Here is a 15,314-nt window from a genome sequence, read left to right on the forward strand (position 1 = left end):
ACCAACTCACTCTCCTCTGACTACCACATCATATTTGAAGTTTGCCATCACATTCTGAGAAGACCACATTCTGTGGCATTAACCTATTAAAAAAAAAAAAGTCCCTGGTATTTTTTTTTATTACTCCAGCTCTAGAGTCTCTCAAGTAGAATATGGTATCATGACAATTATTCTTTGCCTTCATAATCACTTGCTTTCCAAATTTAAACCTGTATGACTAGCAATTAAAAGTTCCAGGAAAAGGGGTGCCTGGGTGGCTCAGTCGGTTAAGTTTCCAACTCTTGATTTCGGTTCAGGTCATGATCTCAGGGTCCTGGGATCAAGCCCCATATCAGACTCCCCAGGGATTCTCTCTCCCTGTCTCCCTCTGCCCCTCCCTGACCACCCCCCATCCCGGCTTGTGCTTTCTATCTCTAAAATAAATAAATAAATAATTAAATATTTTTTTAAAAAAAGTTCCAGGAAAAGCATGAATCTCTTACATTTCCAATTCCCAGAGTTTCTTAAGTGACACCCAATTTCCCAATTAGGGAATCCAAACTGCCCTTGCTTTGCCACCACTTGCAGAATTCCTGCAAGAACCCAGCTACACCTGTGAACTCCAGTCATTTAATGAGATTGTCTGGTTAAGAGTGGACAGCATTTACTATACGAAACTTAGCAAATTCATTATATGTATATAACCTTAAACAAATCTTATATCACTTCACCTAAAAGAAGGAATTCATATATAATTCCAGTACTAAAGTGTCAATAACCCAATAGAGGTTTTGGAACTACGAGTTGGTAGGAGAAAGAGCTGGTGTTAATATCAGCTCTGCCAGACTCTTGATAATCTGTATGAATAATCCCAATTCACGGTTTTCATTCTGACTGTACAGGAAATGCTTTCTGCAACCCAACATATCTAAAAAGGTTTCATTCTGAGTGATGCAAGCCCTCCACACAGCCTCAAAAGCCAAGGGTCAGAGGCCTTTGTAATCCTCATTCACATGAAGCAAGCTTGTATTAGATGGGAAAGGATTTACAAAGCACTTGTTGTAGTATGTCCACAGGCAGTGATAACCCTACCAAGGGATATTTTGCAGCACATCTCTTTAAACTACAACTGAAAATGGACATGAAAGCTACAAACACTTATTTGTTTCCTACAGTAAGACCACACCTACTGTTTTCCCTGGTTTCTCTTGATGTTAAGATTTCTCTCTTAGCTCCATTTACTACATTTTTATTCTCCTATAAAACTACTATAATATCGTTTCATAAAGACATTTCTCTGGAGCTTACTACTGAAAGTTAATTACTGCCACAAATTGACAATTCAAGCCAAACACTTAAGGAGCCAGTAGGGCCCCAGGACCTCTGGGGGAATATTAAGAAGTACAAAACATGATCCACACCCTCTAGGATCTGAATGAAAATACACTTTTTGATTCCCAGAATGAGAGGGCAGCTCCTGAGAGGTCATTTTATACATATATAGGTAGGACAGTACTTTAAAAATTCACCTCCAGAAAAGATGATAACATTACTCTGGTAACCTTTTCAACCATCATGATGACAAACATGATTAGTAACGAGTTCTTTATGTAACTACCCATTGCTTCAATGTAGACCTATTTTCGCTTACTCTTGGACCCATGGGACTGGGAAACAGCTGGTTACCATTCCTAATAATGGACCCTTTCATGTCTTTGGAAGGGTTATTAAATTGCCTCTTTAACCTTTCACTCTCCCAACCTTTCCTCACAGGACTGACTTCCAATCATATAATCATCTTTTGAGTCTCCTCAGAACCGCCTTCAACACGTCCTCATCCCCTTTAAGTTGAGGAACCTAGAAATGGAAACAACACTCAAGTAAGGGGATGATCAGCGCTGGAGTTAACTACATAAAAGATGATGATTTCCTGTCAGGACACCTCAACATCACTTGTAAAACCCCACTCGGTACTATTACAGAAAGGTCCTTGTCCTCTAATGGCTCTTAGATGTTCCTCTGCAACACCTGAATTAGTTTACCTTTTTTTTTTTTTAAGAGATGGGGGATACAGGACAGAGGGAGAGGGAGAGAGAAAATCCCAAGCAGGCCCCCATGCCCTGTGGGGAGCTGATGGGGGACTTATTCTCACAACCCTGAGATTATGTCCTGAGCCGAAATCAAGAGTCAGATGAATGCTTAACCCACTGAGCCACCCAGGTACCCCAGTTTACTATTTTTTAAAAAATCACTCACAATTATCCTGCTCATAAGTCTTATACAACATAATAGGTTCTGTAATGCTCTCCTTGCAAGATAGTCCTAAAAGTTTAATGTGGATCAAATTTTCAATTCAACAAGTCATTCACTGATCACCTTCTATGGAAAGTCACCACTATAAACTATATAAAACATAAATGGTGACTTAGAAATGGAAACGATCCAAGTCTTAAGAGAATCACAATCTAATGGGGGAAAGCACACACAATCAAAGGTATTTATACCAGGGGTGCCTGTGTAGCTCAGTCCATTAAGCATCCGACTCTTAAGTTTTGGCTCAGGTCATGATCTCAGGGTGGTGAGATCAAGCCTCATGTCAGGCTCCACGCTGGGGATGAAGCCTGTTTGGGATTCTATCCCTCTGCCCCTTACCCCTTGCATGCGTGCTCTTTCCCTAAAAAATAAACTAAAAAAAAAGTACTTACACTATAAGGTAACCCAGAGTAAATTCTTTAAAGGTAGGTATTAAGTAGAGTCAGAAAACGGGAAAGGAGAAGTTGAGTTTCCACTAGCAGTGGCATCTGTAAAAGGCTTCTTGGAAGAGGTGGGATTTGGGGATCTGAGCTGAGCCATGAAAGCTATAGGTAGGGCAAGATGGGAAATACTTTAAGGCAAAGGAAGCATTAGCAAAGGCGTAAAGGCAGGTACACACAGCCTATCGAGAACACCTAACAGACTAGCAGTCCAACATGGCCGAAGCATGTAAGTGAGAATGTGTGTTCAGGAGATAATGTTCAAAATGTAGAAATGTAGGCCAGATAGATTATGAAGGGCTGAGAATTTTAAATCTTATTTTATATTCAGTGAGGAGGGAAAGGGTTTTAGGAATAAAGTGACATAATCAGATCTATATTTAAGAAAACCAAAGGCAATACTGTATATAGTGAAAAGGAAGGCAGGGAGACCGATTAGGAGATTATGGTAATATTCCATGCAAAGGTAATGGAAATTTCGAGTAGGATGGTAAAAACAGAACAGCAGGGACAGATTAAACACTGCAATAGTATCACGGACAAGCCTCACAGACTGACTGGAGGGGGTGCAAAGAGAAAAGAGGTGAAGAGAGCAACAGAGAGTATGAATGAGCTTTCCTATGGATATGGGTTTAGATTTGAATTCTAGCTCTGCCGCTTACTCGCCATGACTTCTGGAAAACTAGCTTGCCTGTGCCTCAGTTTCTTCATCTGTAAACGATGGGGTGTATTCAGTATTTCAGCAAACCTTTTTTTTAAAGAGAGACAGAGCAGAACTATATGTTACCTCCTTAAAGCGTACTACCCTCTACTGGTTATTCTTAAACTTTAATCTGTTTTTGACTATTCTATTTGTGGTTCTTTTTTATTTCTCAAACTAAGTGCCAACCCCCAGGAACTGTAACCTAGCATTTCTTCTATAATTAAATTATTAATTGTGTTGATCTCTGTAGACCAACGCTTAATTCTCCCCGCACTGACACTTGAGAGCAAATGTCAACTAGTTACCAAGTATAGATGAGTGGAACTGAACCTGGGGGCCGAGGACCATGAAGAGCCTCGGAATCATTGCAAAGGATCCCCGAGTACTTACACTCATATGTAAAAAGGTAAGGGACACTAGTTATCGAGACCAGGAGTAGCAACCCCAACATAGCTGCCTTGGCCTGATAACTATGCAGCTCCTGGAGGCACTGAATTCCTTGGTGTCCTACCTGCCTATTTACTGTCTTGTTCTCTCTTCTCCCTTTTCTGCCTCACCTCTAATTACGTTCTCACTGGACACCAATGGTATTCCCTGTTGCCGAGATGCGTGGCTGGCCTTCAGTTTGGTTACACCTAGCTTACTAATGAACCTGACACCCAGACCCAAATCAAGAACATTCTAAAGTCAAGATTATAGCTCTCAAAGAGGTATGTATGTGTACACATATACATGTACACATCAGAGTAATAAAACCCTGTTATCTTGATGGAAAAAAAGAAGATTATAGCCCTCATGGCCTTTCAAACTTTGAGTCCTAATAATAATTAGGGATTCTTATGTACTAGGCAAATTGCTAAGTACTTTGCATGCATAATTTCAATTAAGCCTCACAATAATTTCACAAAGCTTGATTACTGCTAATTTACAAATGAAGAAACTGAAGCATGGAGGGGTTAAGAAACTTTTCCAAGGTCATTCAGCTAATAAACAGGGAAGCCAAGATTTGAACCCAGGCAGTCTAAATCCAGAGCCCCTGGTCTTAACAGCTCTTAATTACCGTGCTATACTATCTCACACTATTACAGATTAGATAATGAGATTCTCCCTATCCTTTATAAAGGTATTTATATATGCACAAATAAAAAATCCTAGCCGGAGAGATTACAAAAGGATTTCCTCATTAGCTAAGCTTAAAGAGATGTTATCCACATGGTTTTACTGCTTATAATTAAAGGCAATAATCTAGGAACAATGCTGTATGTTCTCATTTGATCTAAAAATTAGTCAATACTCATGGATGGACAGAAGATGAATACAGACATGTGTAAATATTTGTTCCTCTGGGTGTAGATATTTATTGTAGAGATATTTGTGATCAACTTCTCAGTTTTCAGAACTGAGATAGTACAAAGGAGAGCTTGCTGAAAAAAGTGCTCTCCAACAACACTCCTCACAAGTACTATTACTCTCCTAATTCAAGACAGAAAGCCACAGTTACTTTGATGCTGTAAAAGGAGAATGAAACAATGATGCTTCAGCAAAGCACAGATCCTAAGGGTTGGATCTGGCTAAAACAGTTCCAACGTCAGAAAGGTTCATGGCTCTGGCTGCTGAAAGACATCAGAACATCTACACCCAAGCATTCCAACCAAACACAACAACAAGAATGTAAGAAAAGAAATAAAATATATGAAAGAAACTCCAGCTCTAGAGACAAACGCCAGTGGAAGAGATCCGCCCCACTGGTGGGACTCAAGGCACTGCTGCAGTGATAATTAAAGCTAAGTTTTCTGGGGAAATCCCTTCAGTCTATTTGTCAAATAGAAAAACAACTACTCATTTCAAAGGAAGGGGAATTTTCATAGCTGGTGCAGAAAACTGTCAACTAACTCTTATATTTGTATCTCTAGTCCTTTAAAACTAAAACTCATTAGAGATGTCCAACATCTAAAAAGTGAAGCCAAGTTTGGCCCCTAAGAAGCTTCATACTAATCCTACAAGGGGACTTATATCATCCCAAACAACTACAAATCACGCGACAAAATTCGTCTTTCAAATGCCTTAGTCTTTAAAAAGCAAATGTCTGGCAGTGGTTACAGCCTCATGGGTTGGCTTCCCCTGGTGTGTAACCTGACAAGGTACAAAGCTCATTGAAATATTTAACAGTGCTGGTATGGATTTCTTTGGATAGGTCAAGAAAAGCAGCTCATCCTTTTTAAAAACATAAAGAACCATTTTATGGGATGTCGTTCCCTCAGCTCAAGTGTCTGTGCATTTCCTTGGGGCCTTCTCAGAGATCTTATTGAGGGGGAAAATGAAAAGGCCAACAAAAGGACCCCTTTTCTCTCCCTATTCCCAACATAATCCACCTCGGCCACAGGGCCAGTAGCATCCACACTGTCATAAATGCCAGCAATTAGAGAATTAGGCCATAAAACCACCCACTCAGGTATAAGAGTGCGGGCCTCCAGCTTTATTTAATGCATGCCATAAAGATCCTGTACTTCCTTCTTTCAGGCCTTCTTCAACCAATGAAATGACAACAACAACAAAAAAGTAGCCCTTTGTCTGCCTGCCTCATACTGATGTGATCAATGAAACCATCTGGGCCCAGGTGAAGGATTTAAGATTCCTTTTTCCTAATAAAGAGTGCATTTCCTCTAGCATGCCATGTCTAGATCCATTAAAGAACAGGCTGCATTTTGGGCACTTGTATACTAGAAACTAAAGTGCAATGACATTTTCTAATTATTTTGCCTTCTTCTGAAACTACTCTAGAAGCCTAGCCAATTCCCAAGCTTCTCAAGAAAAGCTGGAATCTACAAGAGTATTTGTAATTAACTCAGTAATTTCTAGAACCTCCCGAAGTCTTTTCTAATGAAAAAAGTTCATTCAGGGCGCCTGGGTGGCTCAGTGGGTTAAAGCCTCTGCTTTCGGCTCAGGTCATGATCCCAGGGTCCTGGGATCGAGTCCCGCATCGGGCTCTCTGCTCAGTGGGGAGCCTGCTTCCTCCTCTCTCTCTGCCTGCCTCTTTGCCTACTTATGATCTCTGTCAAATAAATAAATAAAATCTTAAAAAAAAAAAAGAAAAAAGAAAAAAGTTCATTCAAATCTCAAAGTTAATGTTCATTCAGTCTGTGTCTTAAAATTTGATACAATTCAGGAGCAATCAATAATTTCATTTGATTATCTTCACAATCTACCAGTCCACAAAAATCGTGAGTCTGTGATTTACTCCATGATAAAGCTTTAAACCAATCTAGGCAAGACCCAAACAAGTACTTTTTAACCGCGAGATCTTTCCTACCAGTGCCCACGGGGTTAAAAATCTGATTAAAAAGTACAGGTAGGTTATGTCAGACTCATTAGTAATTTAACCTTCCTTATTCCCCGCAAATAATATATATGCAGACAACAGAGGTTCCCATCCCAGTAATCGTGGAATAAATTCCTCCCAAAGTAGTGACAGTCACATAGCTTCCCCCTCTCTCAAAGGTTTACGCCACTGGGCTCTCCACCTTGGCAGAGGAAGAATGGAAAGACAAGATATTCACAAAAGGCCCTACCGAAGGCCTTCAAGTTAAGTGCTAGAAGGAAACTGAAGTCCTGTGCCAACACTAGTGGAATGTGGGCAGGCACAAAGAGATCTTAATTAGGAGACCTACAATTAAAACAGTGAGTCTCCAGAAGAGAGAGGCACTGCAGAGTATTACGCCTCAGAGCAAGCAAAGCACCCTCGCCACCCCCTCTCGCTGCAGGGCAAGGAAGGCAATGCCTATGGAGTCGGCACCCACACAGATGCTCTACGCAAGGACAGCTTCAAGGTGAGCACAGATACGGAAATGGAGTCAAGATGGGAGTATTTTCTCATCTTCTAATCAGAAGGCAAATCACTATTTTGTGAATGATGATCTCCTATAGGAGCCCTGTGCCTTAAGATAATCAAATGGAAGGAAGAGATGGGAACATGTCATATGGTTCTCAGCGAGAATGAAGAAAAGTTTCTAAAGACTACATTTCTGATGCTCAGGATAAACCAAAGTCCTACATTTCAGAGCCTATTAACAGCTGCTTCCTGCAACACACATACTGTCACTTCAGATTCATAAATTCATTAATGCACAGAATTTTCTTTTCATTTAAAAGCTCACACACCTAAAGGCATACACCACCTAGACTGAAAAATAACTTCCCTTTAGCAGTTAGGAATCTACGACATGGAAAAATGAAACAAACTTGGTTAAACAGCAGGGCTTCTCAACTTAAGATAATGATTTATATTTAAAATCTTATCTTCACTTTTCTTATAAATGAAATTAGTCAACTCCAGCAAAGAACTTTTTCCATACTCTTCAGTCCTTATACTTTGTCCATGCAATGAAAACTTTCCCACTAAGTTGAAATTTCTCTTCCCAACAATTATATCAGTTAAATGGGCAAATGTACAAACTAATATTAAAAATGACCAAATAGAGGGCGCCAAGGTGGCTCAGTTGTTGGGTGTCTGCCTTCAGCTAGGGTCATGATCCCAATCCTGGGATTGGGACCCATGTCGGGCTCCCTCTCCACAGGGAGCCTGCTTCTCCCTCTCCCACTCCCCATTTGTATTCCTGCTCTCACTGTGTCTCTCTCTGTCAAACAAATAAATAAAATCTTAAAAAAAAAAAAAAATGACCCAATAGGCTCATGGACTCTGACTGTTTAAATGAACTCAGTAAATAAATAAATAAATAAATAAATAAATAAATAAACTCAGAATAAAAAGTTCTGACCTGAACGAAAAAATTATATAATAGAAAAGAATCAGAATCCTGGAGCAGAAAAGATTCATGAGCTAATATTTAGCCCAACCTTTTCATTTTACAGATCAGATATTCAAGGTTAAAAGTGAATTGTCCAAGGTCCCACCACCGGTCAGAGAGAGATGAGTGCAAGGAGAGCCCTTGTCCTTTGACTTCCACTCTGAGGCTTCTCCTATTCCCCTTGTGTTCTCTGCTTCATTTTCCCTCTGTCAAGCTCAGGATTATCTGTGAAGTCCATGAAGGAACAACTCCCCCTCTTGGTACATATGCCCAGTGAACATTCAAAACAAAACAAAACAAAAACAAAAACAAAATCACAGATACTCTTCAACTGCCTTCTGCCTACAGGAACAACATCTTTTCTAGGCCCAAACAAGAGTATACCTTAGTCTACCTCAACTAAACTGCCATTTCCAATTAAAACAAATAGAGACCAATGCTGCCATTCAGTTTCGATTTTTATCTACTTAAAATGTGCCACATTATGATCAGGCTGGAAATTCTGCTTTGAACATTTTATGAGGTGATAAGGAAGGTAAGTGGATTATGAAATTAATAAGGACTAGCTGCTGATACATAAACCACTTGTGGAGCTTATATTAAAAACAGCTCAAATTCTAGTCAACAGAGAGGATGCTGTGCCATGTTTATTTAGATGGCAAAGGATGGTGGCATTAACAGTACCTGAGACAATCCTCAGAAAAGTACACAATATGGAGGGGAAGAGGAAGATGAAGAAGCAGACCTCTGTGATTTCCTACTGTGCTCAGTAAAATCAAACTTCAATTCCACTTCCTGACTGTCAGACAAAAAGCCCCAATAGAGGAGACCAGCAACACCCACATATTTTTTAAAATAATCCCATTCTGACAGAATTTGGTCATGAAGAACTCTTACATGTAGCTGTTACACAGAGATATTCAGTCCAAGGGAGGTTGGGGACTGGTGGCAGTGAAGGACAAGTCTCCCATGGCTAAAGGAGTTTACAACAGGTAAGTGATCTGTAAGTTCTATCACTTTTCAACCACCTGAACTTACTAGTTCTGTAAGTATTAACTTACATTTTGTTATAGACAAATACAGTCCTTATTCACTTAAAGCAAACCAGAATTTAAGAGGCTAGACTCACTTTAAGGTCACAAAACCATTTCTTCATGAATCCAGACAAGACCTGATACAGATCTGTGAGTGAATTCTGAGAAATAATCTTTAGAATTCTGTAAGTATGTCAGCCCAAGGGAACCCTGAACTTCCCTTTTGGAACCTTATCATTGATTTGTGAGACTTTAACAAAATGCTTCGTTTCTACACTGAAAACTACCAGGTCAGAGGAGCTAATCACTACTAAGTGATTTAGTCCTAAGCCATACTATGGGTTCGCATTAATCAATGCATACCATCAACCCATACTAGACTGTCTCCAACTACCACATAAAAAGCTCACCAAGGAACAACAGCTCATTCAAACCCAGTCAGAAAAAATACTGAAGCTGAATGTAAGGAGTCAACCGCTCTTCTCAGAGTAACGTATGTTCAGGCAAAAGTTTTAAAGAAAAAAACAACAACGTACTAATATAATCTTATTTGAAGTAACTACAGTCCTTAACAGGCTTGACACACTACAAACCACTGCTCAGCAAAATAATGCCAGTGGATAAGGAAGTGTTAGCACCTGATTAAAACTTTAAAGGTGATTTGTCAAAGACCAACAGATAAAATATTCTGGTGCCCAGACATTAGGTCCCTGAATCCAGGTGGCTCTCTTTCTAACCAGTCTCTTGAAAAGCTACGATTGCAAGCTGTCAGCATAAAACTTTGCTTTTGAATATGTGGTAACAGCATTTGGAATGTGAACACTTCGTCCTTCAATACAAAATACATAAGCATGCTAAACAAGAAGAAAATACTTCTCAGGATCCCCTTAAAATAGACTAACTTCTCCTAATACAGACTTTCTTATTATACTCAAACATACATGGGACTAAAATTCTACATATAACCAGGCAAGTCTCAATTTCGAAAATAAGCAGGTAAATGAAATGTCAGTAAGCCTTTTTTTTTTTTTTTTTTGCTGCTGTATCTTTTAAAAAAGCAAAATCAACTCACATTTAAGCACCAACTCCATGCAAGTAACCTGAACGGTTCAGTCTTTTTGTCATGTATGAGGCCTTTGGTTCTCCAACTACATGGGATCTGTGTTGTTAGCTTAAAAAATACAGAATTGGCCTTTCAAAAAAAAATAATAATCTACAGCAACCAATAAATAGTCTCAATCAACCCTGCTGACCGCAGCTGCCTTCTGAAGGCTGGGAAAAGGAGGTGGAGAGAGAGCAGAGAGAGGCAGGGAAGAGGGACGCTGCAGTTAGCTAGCTACATAGCAAGGAACACGCCCCCATCATGTCCTCCTTGCTCTGTCAGAAGGCGGGTTGTTGTCAGTCTCCTGATCAGGCTGCCTTAGAAACGATTTTAAAAAGGAGGCAGGAAGACTAACAACTAAAAAATGCCAGCTCCTTGAAAGGAGGGGCCAGGGTCTCTGGGACCTCCTCCCTCCCCTTCTTCCCAGGATCTTTCCGTATATCTAGAGGGGTGTAGGGCACAATGGGGGACAAGGGGTTTGCCCGGGACCAACGGCAGAGCACGCAGGAAACGGCTGGTTGTTATCTTTCCCTTTCTGTTTCAATCAAGAGCACTCCAGAGCAGCAACCCCCTACCCGCCCCCCCCTCGCTTCAGCCCCTAGCAGCTGCTCTTCCTCCTCCTAGCATCCCCCATCTCATTCTCCCCCCTCCCCTACAATTCAAACTCCCCCTTCTGCATCCAATGGAAAACAAATGCGCAACGCCACTGGCTGAACCTGAACTCAACTTCCCTTCCCAGGGCAACTTTCCTTTTTGCTGAAGGGGCCTGAATAAGGCTCATCAAGGCATCGCCATTCCCGCCCCGGTACTAATGGGGAAGGAGCAAAGTTCTTGACCCCTTCATCCACCTCGGGTCCCCCTCTAAGAATCAGAGAGATAACCCCAATTCCTCCTTCTAAGGAATAACTTCGCTTCATATCCCCCCTTTTTCTCCCAACCAAAAGCAACCACCACCACCAGCATAATAAAGTAAAACTGTCCCTTATCTACTCTCCTCACCCCAACCCTGCTTCCCCCACCCCTTCCAAGCCCCAGGATTGGCCTAGGAAAAGGTGGATCAATAGTGAAATGACGGAGAAGAGGAGAAGGGCGGGAGGGAGCTAAGGCTGGAGCCTGCGTGCTCTCAGGCGCAGTGGGTGGGGTAGGAGAGCAGCTGCTTCCCCTGGGAGGATGCTGCCCAAGTCCCCCCACAAACACCTCCCCTCGCAGGGGCCCCCTTCCCCAGAGCTGGAGGGAAAGCCTGCCTCCTCTCCAGGGGGAATGGTGGAAAGCTGCTCCTCTCTGAGCCTAAGGGACAGTGGACTATTTTCCTCTCAAAGATGCCACTAATCCTTCATTCTAAAGGAGGGAAAGGGTGGAGCGAAGGTAGAGTAATTCCCTGCTACCAGCAGGCTAGAAACTGTAGCTCTGTAAAATGGGGGAACAGACTGCTGTACGAGGAGATCACCGTTATCTCCAGAGGGAAAGGAGGGGAAGGGAGGCAAGGTGGAGAGGAAAGTAGATTTTTCCTGGCGGGGTAGGGGAGGAGGAGGGAGGATCTAGCTGCGTGGGGTGGGGGGTGGAGGATGGAGGGTGGAGGTGAAGGAAGGGGGAGTGGCTGGTAGTGCAGGGACCTGGCCCGGGGACGGGGCGAGGGTTCATCAGGTTTTCGGAAGCAAGGTGCTGGAAGGGACATCGGTCCCCAAGGGGTAGGAGAAGAACGTGGCCCTGGATGAGGCCATCACCCGAGAGATGCCCAAGAGGAAAACTGCCCCAAGAGTAAAACATCTGCCCAGAGAGGGAGGCGGGGATGTGGCGGGATCAGGTCTCTAGGAGGGAGGGAGGGAGGAATCTTGCTCGGATGAGGTAATCTGTGAAAGGGAGGAGGGGTTCAGTCCCGGGATGGGAAACCCCGGCGAGGGGTCTGTGCCAAGGGATTTGGGGAAGGGTCAGGGGAAGGAAGGGGCGGCGGTGGGGGGGGGGCAAACGCCCTGAGCCAAATGGGTCCAAACCCCGGGGTGGGGGCGCCTGGGGGTCTGCACCCATGTACGGGGGTCCCAAGATGGGAGGGCCGTTTGCCCCGGGTCAGGGACCCCAGGAGGGTCCCGGAATTGGGATGCTCCTCAATCCCGGATGGGGGAGGGGAGGGGGCTCCGCAGAGGGTCGAGACCCCGGACCTGGGGGTTCCTCGCCCCCTTACCTCTCCGCTGCCGCCTCCCCCGCCGCTCTCCCCAAACACAGCCCGGAACCGGCGCAGGTTGGTGCCGATGGCGGCCGAGACCTGCAGCGCCGCGTCGAAGCCCGGGCCCACCCGGAGCAGGGCCGGCCCAGAGGAGGCTGAGGACGATGACGAAGACGAAGACGAGGCGGACGACGAAGAGGCTGCTGAGGCGGCGGCCGCTCCCCCTGGAACCCCAGCCCCGCTGCTTCCCGCCGCCGCCGCCGCGGCCGCCACAGCCGGGGGGGAGGGGGGCGCCCCGGGGCCGCCGCCGCCGACCGGGGGCCCGGGGGGAAGCAGCAGGGCCGGGACGCGTTGCCGCGGGGCGCCCCCCAGGCCCCGGCGCCCCCCGCCGCCGCCGCCCCCGGTGGTCCCGGGTCGGGCGGGGAAGCGCCACCGACAGCTGTGCGCCATGTTCGCCCCGTGAAGTGAAGCAGCGAGAGGGAGAGGCGACAACACAGGGGGGCGGGGAGGCGGAGGGGGGGGCCGAGGGCCCCGGAACCTGCCTGAGGAGAAGGCGCCGCCCCGCGGCCTGCGCCCGGCCGGCAGCTATGCAGAGCGCCGGGCCGCGGCCGCCCGCCCGGCAATCTGTATAGAGGGCCCGGGCCTACGCTCGCGACGCCGGGCAGGAGCTCCGCCAGGCCGAGGCCCGGGCCGCCGCCGCCCGCCCGCCCGCCCGCCCCGCAACCTGGATAAGTGCATGCCCCGCCCTCCGGGAGCGGCATTGCTGGGGAAAAGGAGGGGGGAAGGAAGCCCAGGAGCCCGACGCGGAGCGCGGGTTCCGGGGAGAGGGGGAGGGGGCGAGGACTACGGGGAGGATGGAGGCGGAGGGAGCCCGGCCGCCTGCAGCCTCGAGAGCCGAGAGGCCGATTACACACGTTCCCGGGATGCGCTGGGAATCGAACCGCCCGGGAGAGCCGCTTCCAGTATAGCGCGGCTGCCGGGTCGGGGACGAGTGAGCCTTCTCTGCCGCGAGGCACGGATACAAGATGGGTTAGCCCTCATTTAACGCTTCTGGAATAAAAGGGCCCTTATTGTGCCATATGCAAAACGGAAGCGTTGCCCAGCTTACTATATGCAAAATAGAAAGGCCCTCAATGAACGCGCTTTCAAAATCAAAAAAAAAAAAAAAGAGAGAGCCCCTCCCATTTTTATGCTGGAGCTCTCTCCAAAATGCACACAACCAAGTGGCAAGTCTCTCGCCACCTCCTCGCCCTACTATGCACTCGGGGCGGAGGAACCTCTGGCTCTCGTGCCCTTCTGCAGAGAGTTGGGTCCTGTTTCTCCAGCCCGGGCATTGGGGCCACAGCGTGCTCCGCTAACGAGGCGGTGTTACAACGAAGCTGAAGCTGGATGGCTAACGGGGCCTGGAGGGAAGAGGCGGGCAAAAGCGCCCCCGCCCCTTCTTCCTCAGTTCTCTGCCTGCCGCTGCATGCAAAGCAGACCCTAATGTATGCATGCAGAGGGAGGGGGGCTAGCGAGCACGTTTCTGATTAAGAGAGGGGGAGGAGAAGAGCGTTGGGCATTATGATACACGGGGTGGAAGGGGCCCGCCAGCGGCGAGCTCTGTGCGCGGGGTTAGTAGGCTGAGGGGGGAGGGGGGAGGGGGAAGGAAGAAGGGGGGTGAGGGCGGGGGATGAATATCCACCCGGTTTACTTTATTGCGGGAAAGAGGGGAGGGCGCCTCAAGCTAGGCGTTAGAAGCCTACAAGGCTGGGAAAGCAGCGAGGGGAGGGAGGGGTTTGTACCGGGAGAACTTGTGTTGGCTGTGGCTGGGGGGATCGATACGCAGCCTGCAGGCCCGGGGGCAGCCTCCATCCCCCCAGCCGAGGTGGAGTTCGCTGGAAGGTCAAGCAGCCTTCCTGGACTCCCGCACGGGTACAGAGCACACTGCTTGTAATATTACAGCCTGGGGTGGCGAATTTGGGAAGGAGGGGGAGGGTCGTGGTGAGCAGGTTGCTCCGGCCCTCTGGAGGGTGCAATGCACGCCTCCAGAGAAGGTCCACGGCCTCCTGGTGCTGAAAACCTACGTCCCTCCGCGGGCGAAACGTTAGTGCACAGCAAAAGGTGGGGTGGGGGCTAGAGGGGAGCAGAGAAAGGGAGGAGACACAGGCAAGCTCCAACTCCCCCAACTCGTCCGGGATCGATCGTCGTTCCAACCGCGCAGGATGGAGCCCAGATGGTTTGCAAAGCGCACACTCACAGCGCACACACAGAACCAGATTCCGTTGTTACATCGCGCGGTTTACTGGGTGCAAAAGGGGTGGGAGTAGCGGGAGAGTCTCTTGAGCGGCAGCCCCAAGACTCTGCTGAGGATATAGACACCCCATTGTGGACGGTTTCTCCATTGCAATATATTTGGCGGTAGGCGCTGGGGGTTTTGCTTCAGTGTAGCTGCTCTGATCAGTTACAGATTGGCGACCACGTGGATTCCCTCATGCATCCTGATTTGTTCACTCTCTCACTCTTTCTCGCTTATTTTTCTTTTGTATTTGCCGCCCCCCCTTCTTTAATATGCATAACGGTCTGCAGAGGTAATAGGCAGGGGACTGAGTGACAGGCTTTACATAACTGTGTCAACAGGATTTCTCTCAGTCCTCTCCCCCCCCCGCCCCCCCCCCCCAGAAAACATAAACTGGCTAGGTTCTGAGTACCCTTACTTCAAGCTCACTTCATTTGGCACAGGTGGGAGGTCTGCAGGTCCAGAGGGGGCAGCAGGAAGGAAGAATGTCCGTGACGAA

The 15,314-nt window shown here is 46.4% G+C and overlaps 1 protein-coding gene across 4 annotated transcripts in view; it reads right to left on the reverse strand.

Annotated features, from left to right (window-relative positions):
- KMT2A (lysine methyltransferase 2A) overlaps positions 1-12,997 on the reverse strand; it is a gene marked incomplete at its 5' end in the record, with an annotated part of 74,008 nt that extends 61,011 nt beyond the window's left edge. For 2 of the 4 annotated variants that reach the window (XM_080815317.1, XM_080815316.1), the window contains 2 exons: positions 10,347-10,445; positions 12,556-12,987. In XM_080815317.1, coding sequence (XP_080671443.1) covers positions 10,347-10,445; positions 12,556-12,987 — 531 coding nt within the window. Of the gene's footprint in view, positions 1-10,346; positions 10,446-12,555 lie in introns of all 4 variants that reach the window. The other 2 variants (XM_080815319.1, XM_080815318.1) reach the window with 1 other exon arrangement.
- Positions 12,998-15,314: the final 2,317 nt, after the last annotated feature.

Source organism: Martes martes (genome assembly GCF_963455335.1).
Source record: "Martes martes genome assembly, chromosome: 10".
Classification (NCBI taxonomy): Eukaryota; Metazoa; Chordata; class Mammalia; order Carnivora; family Mustelidae; genus Martes; species Martes martes.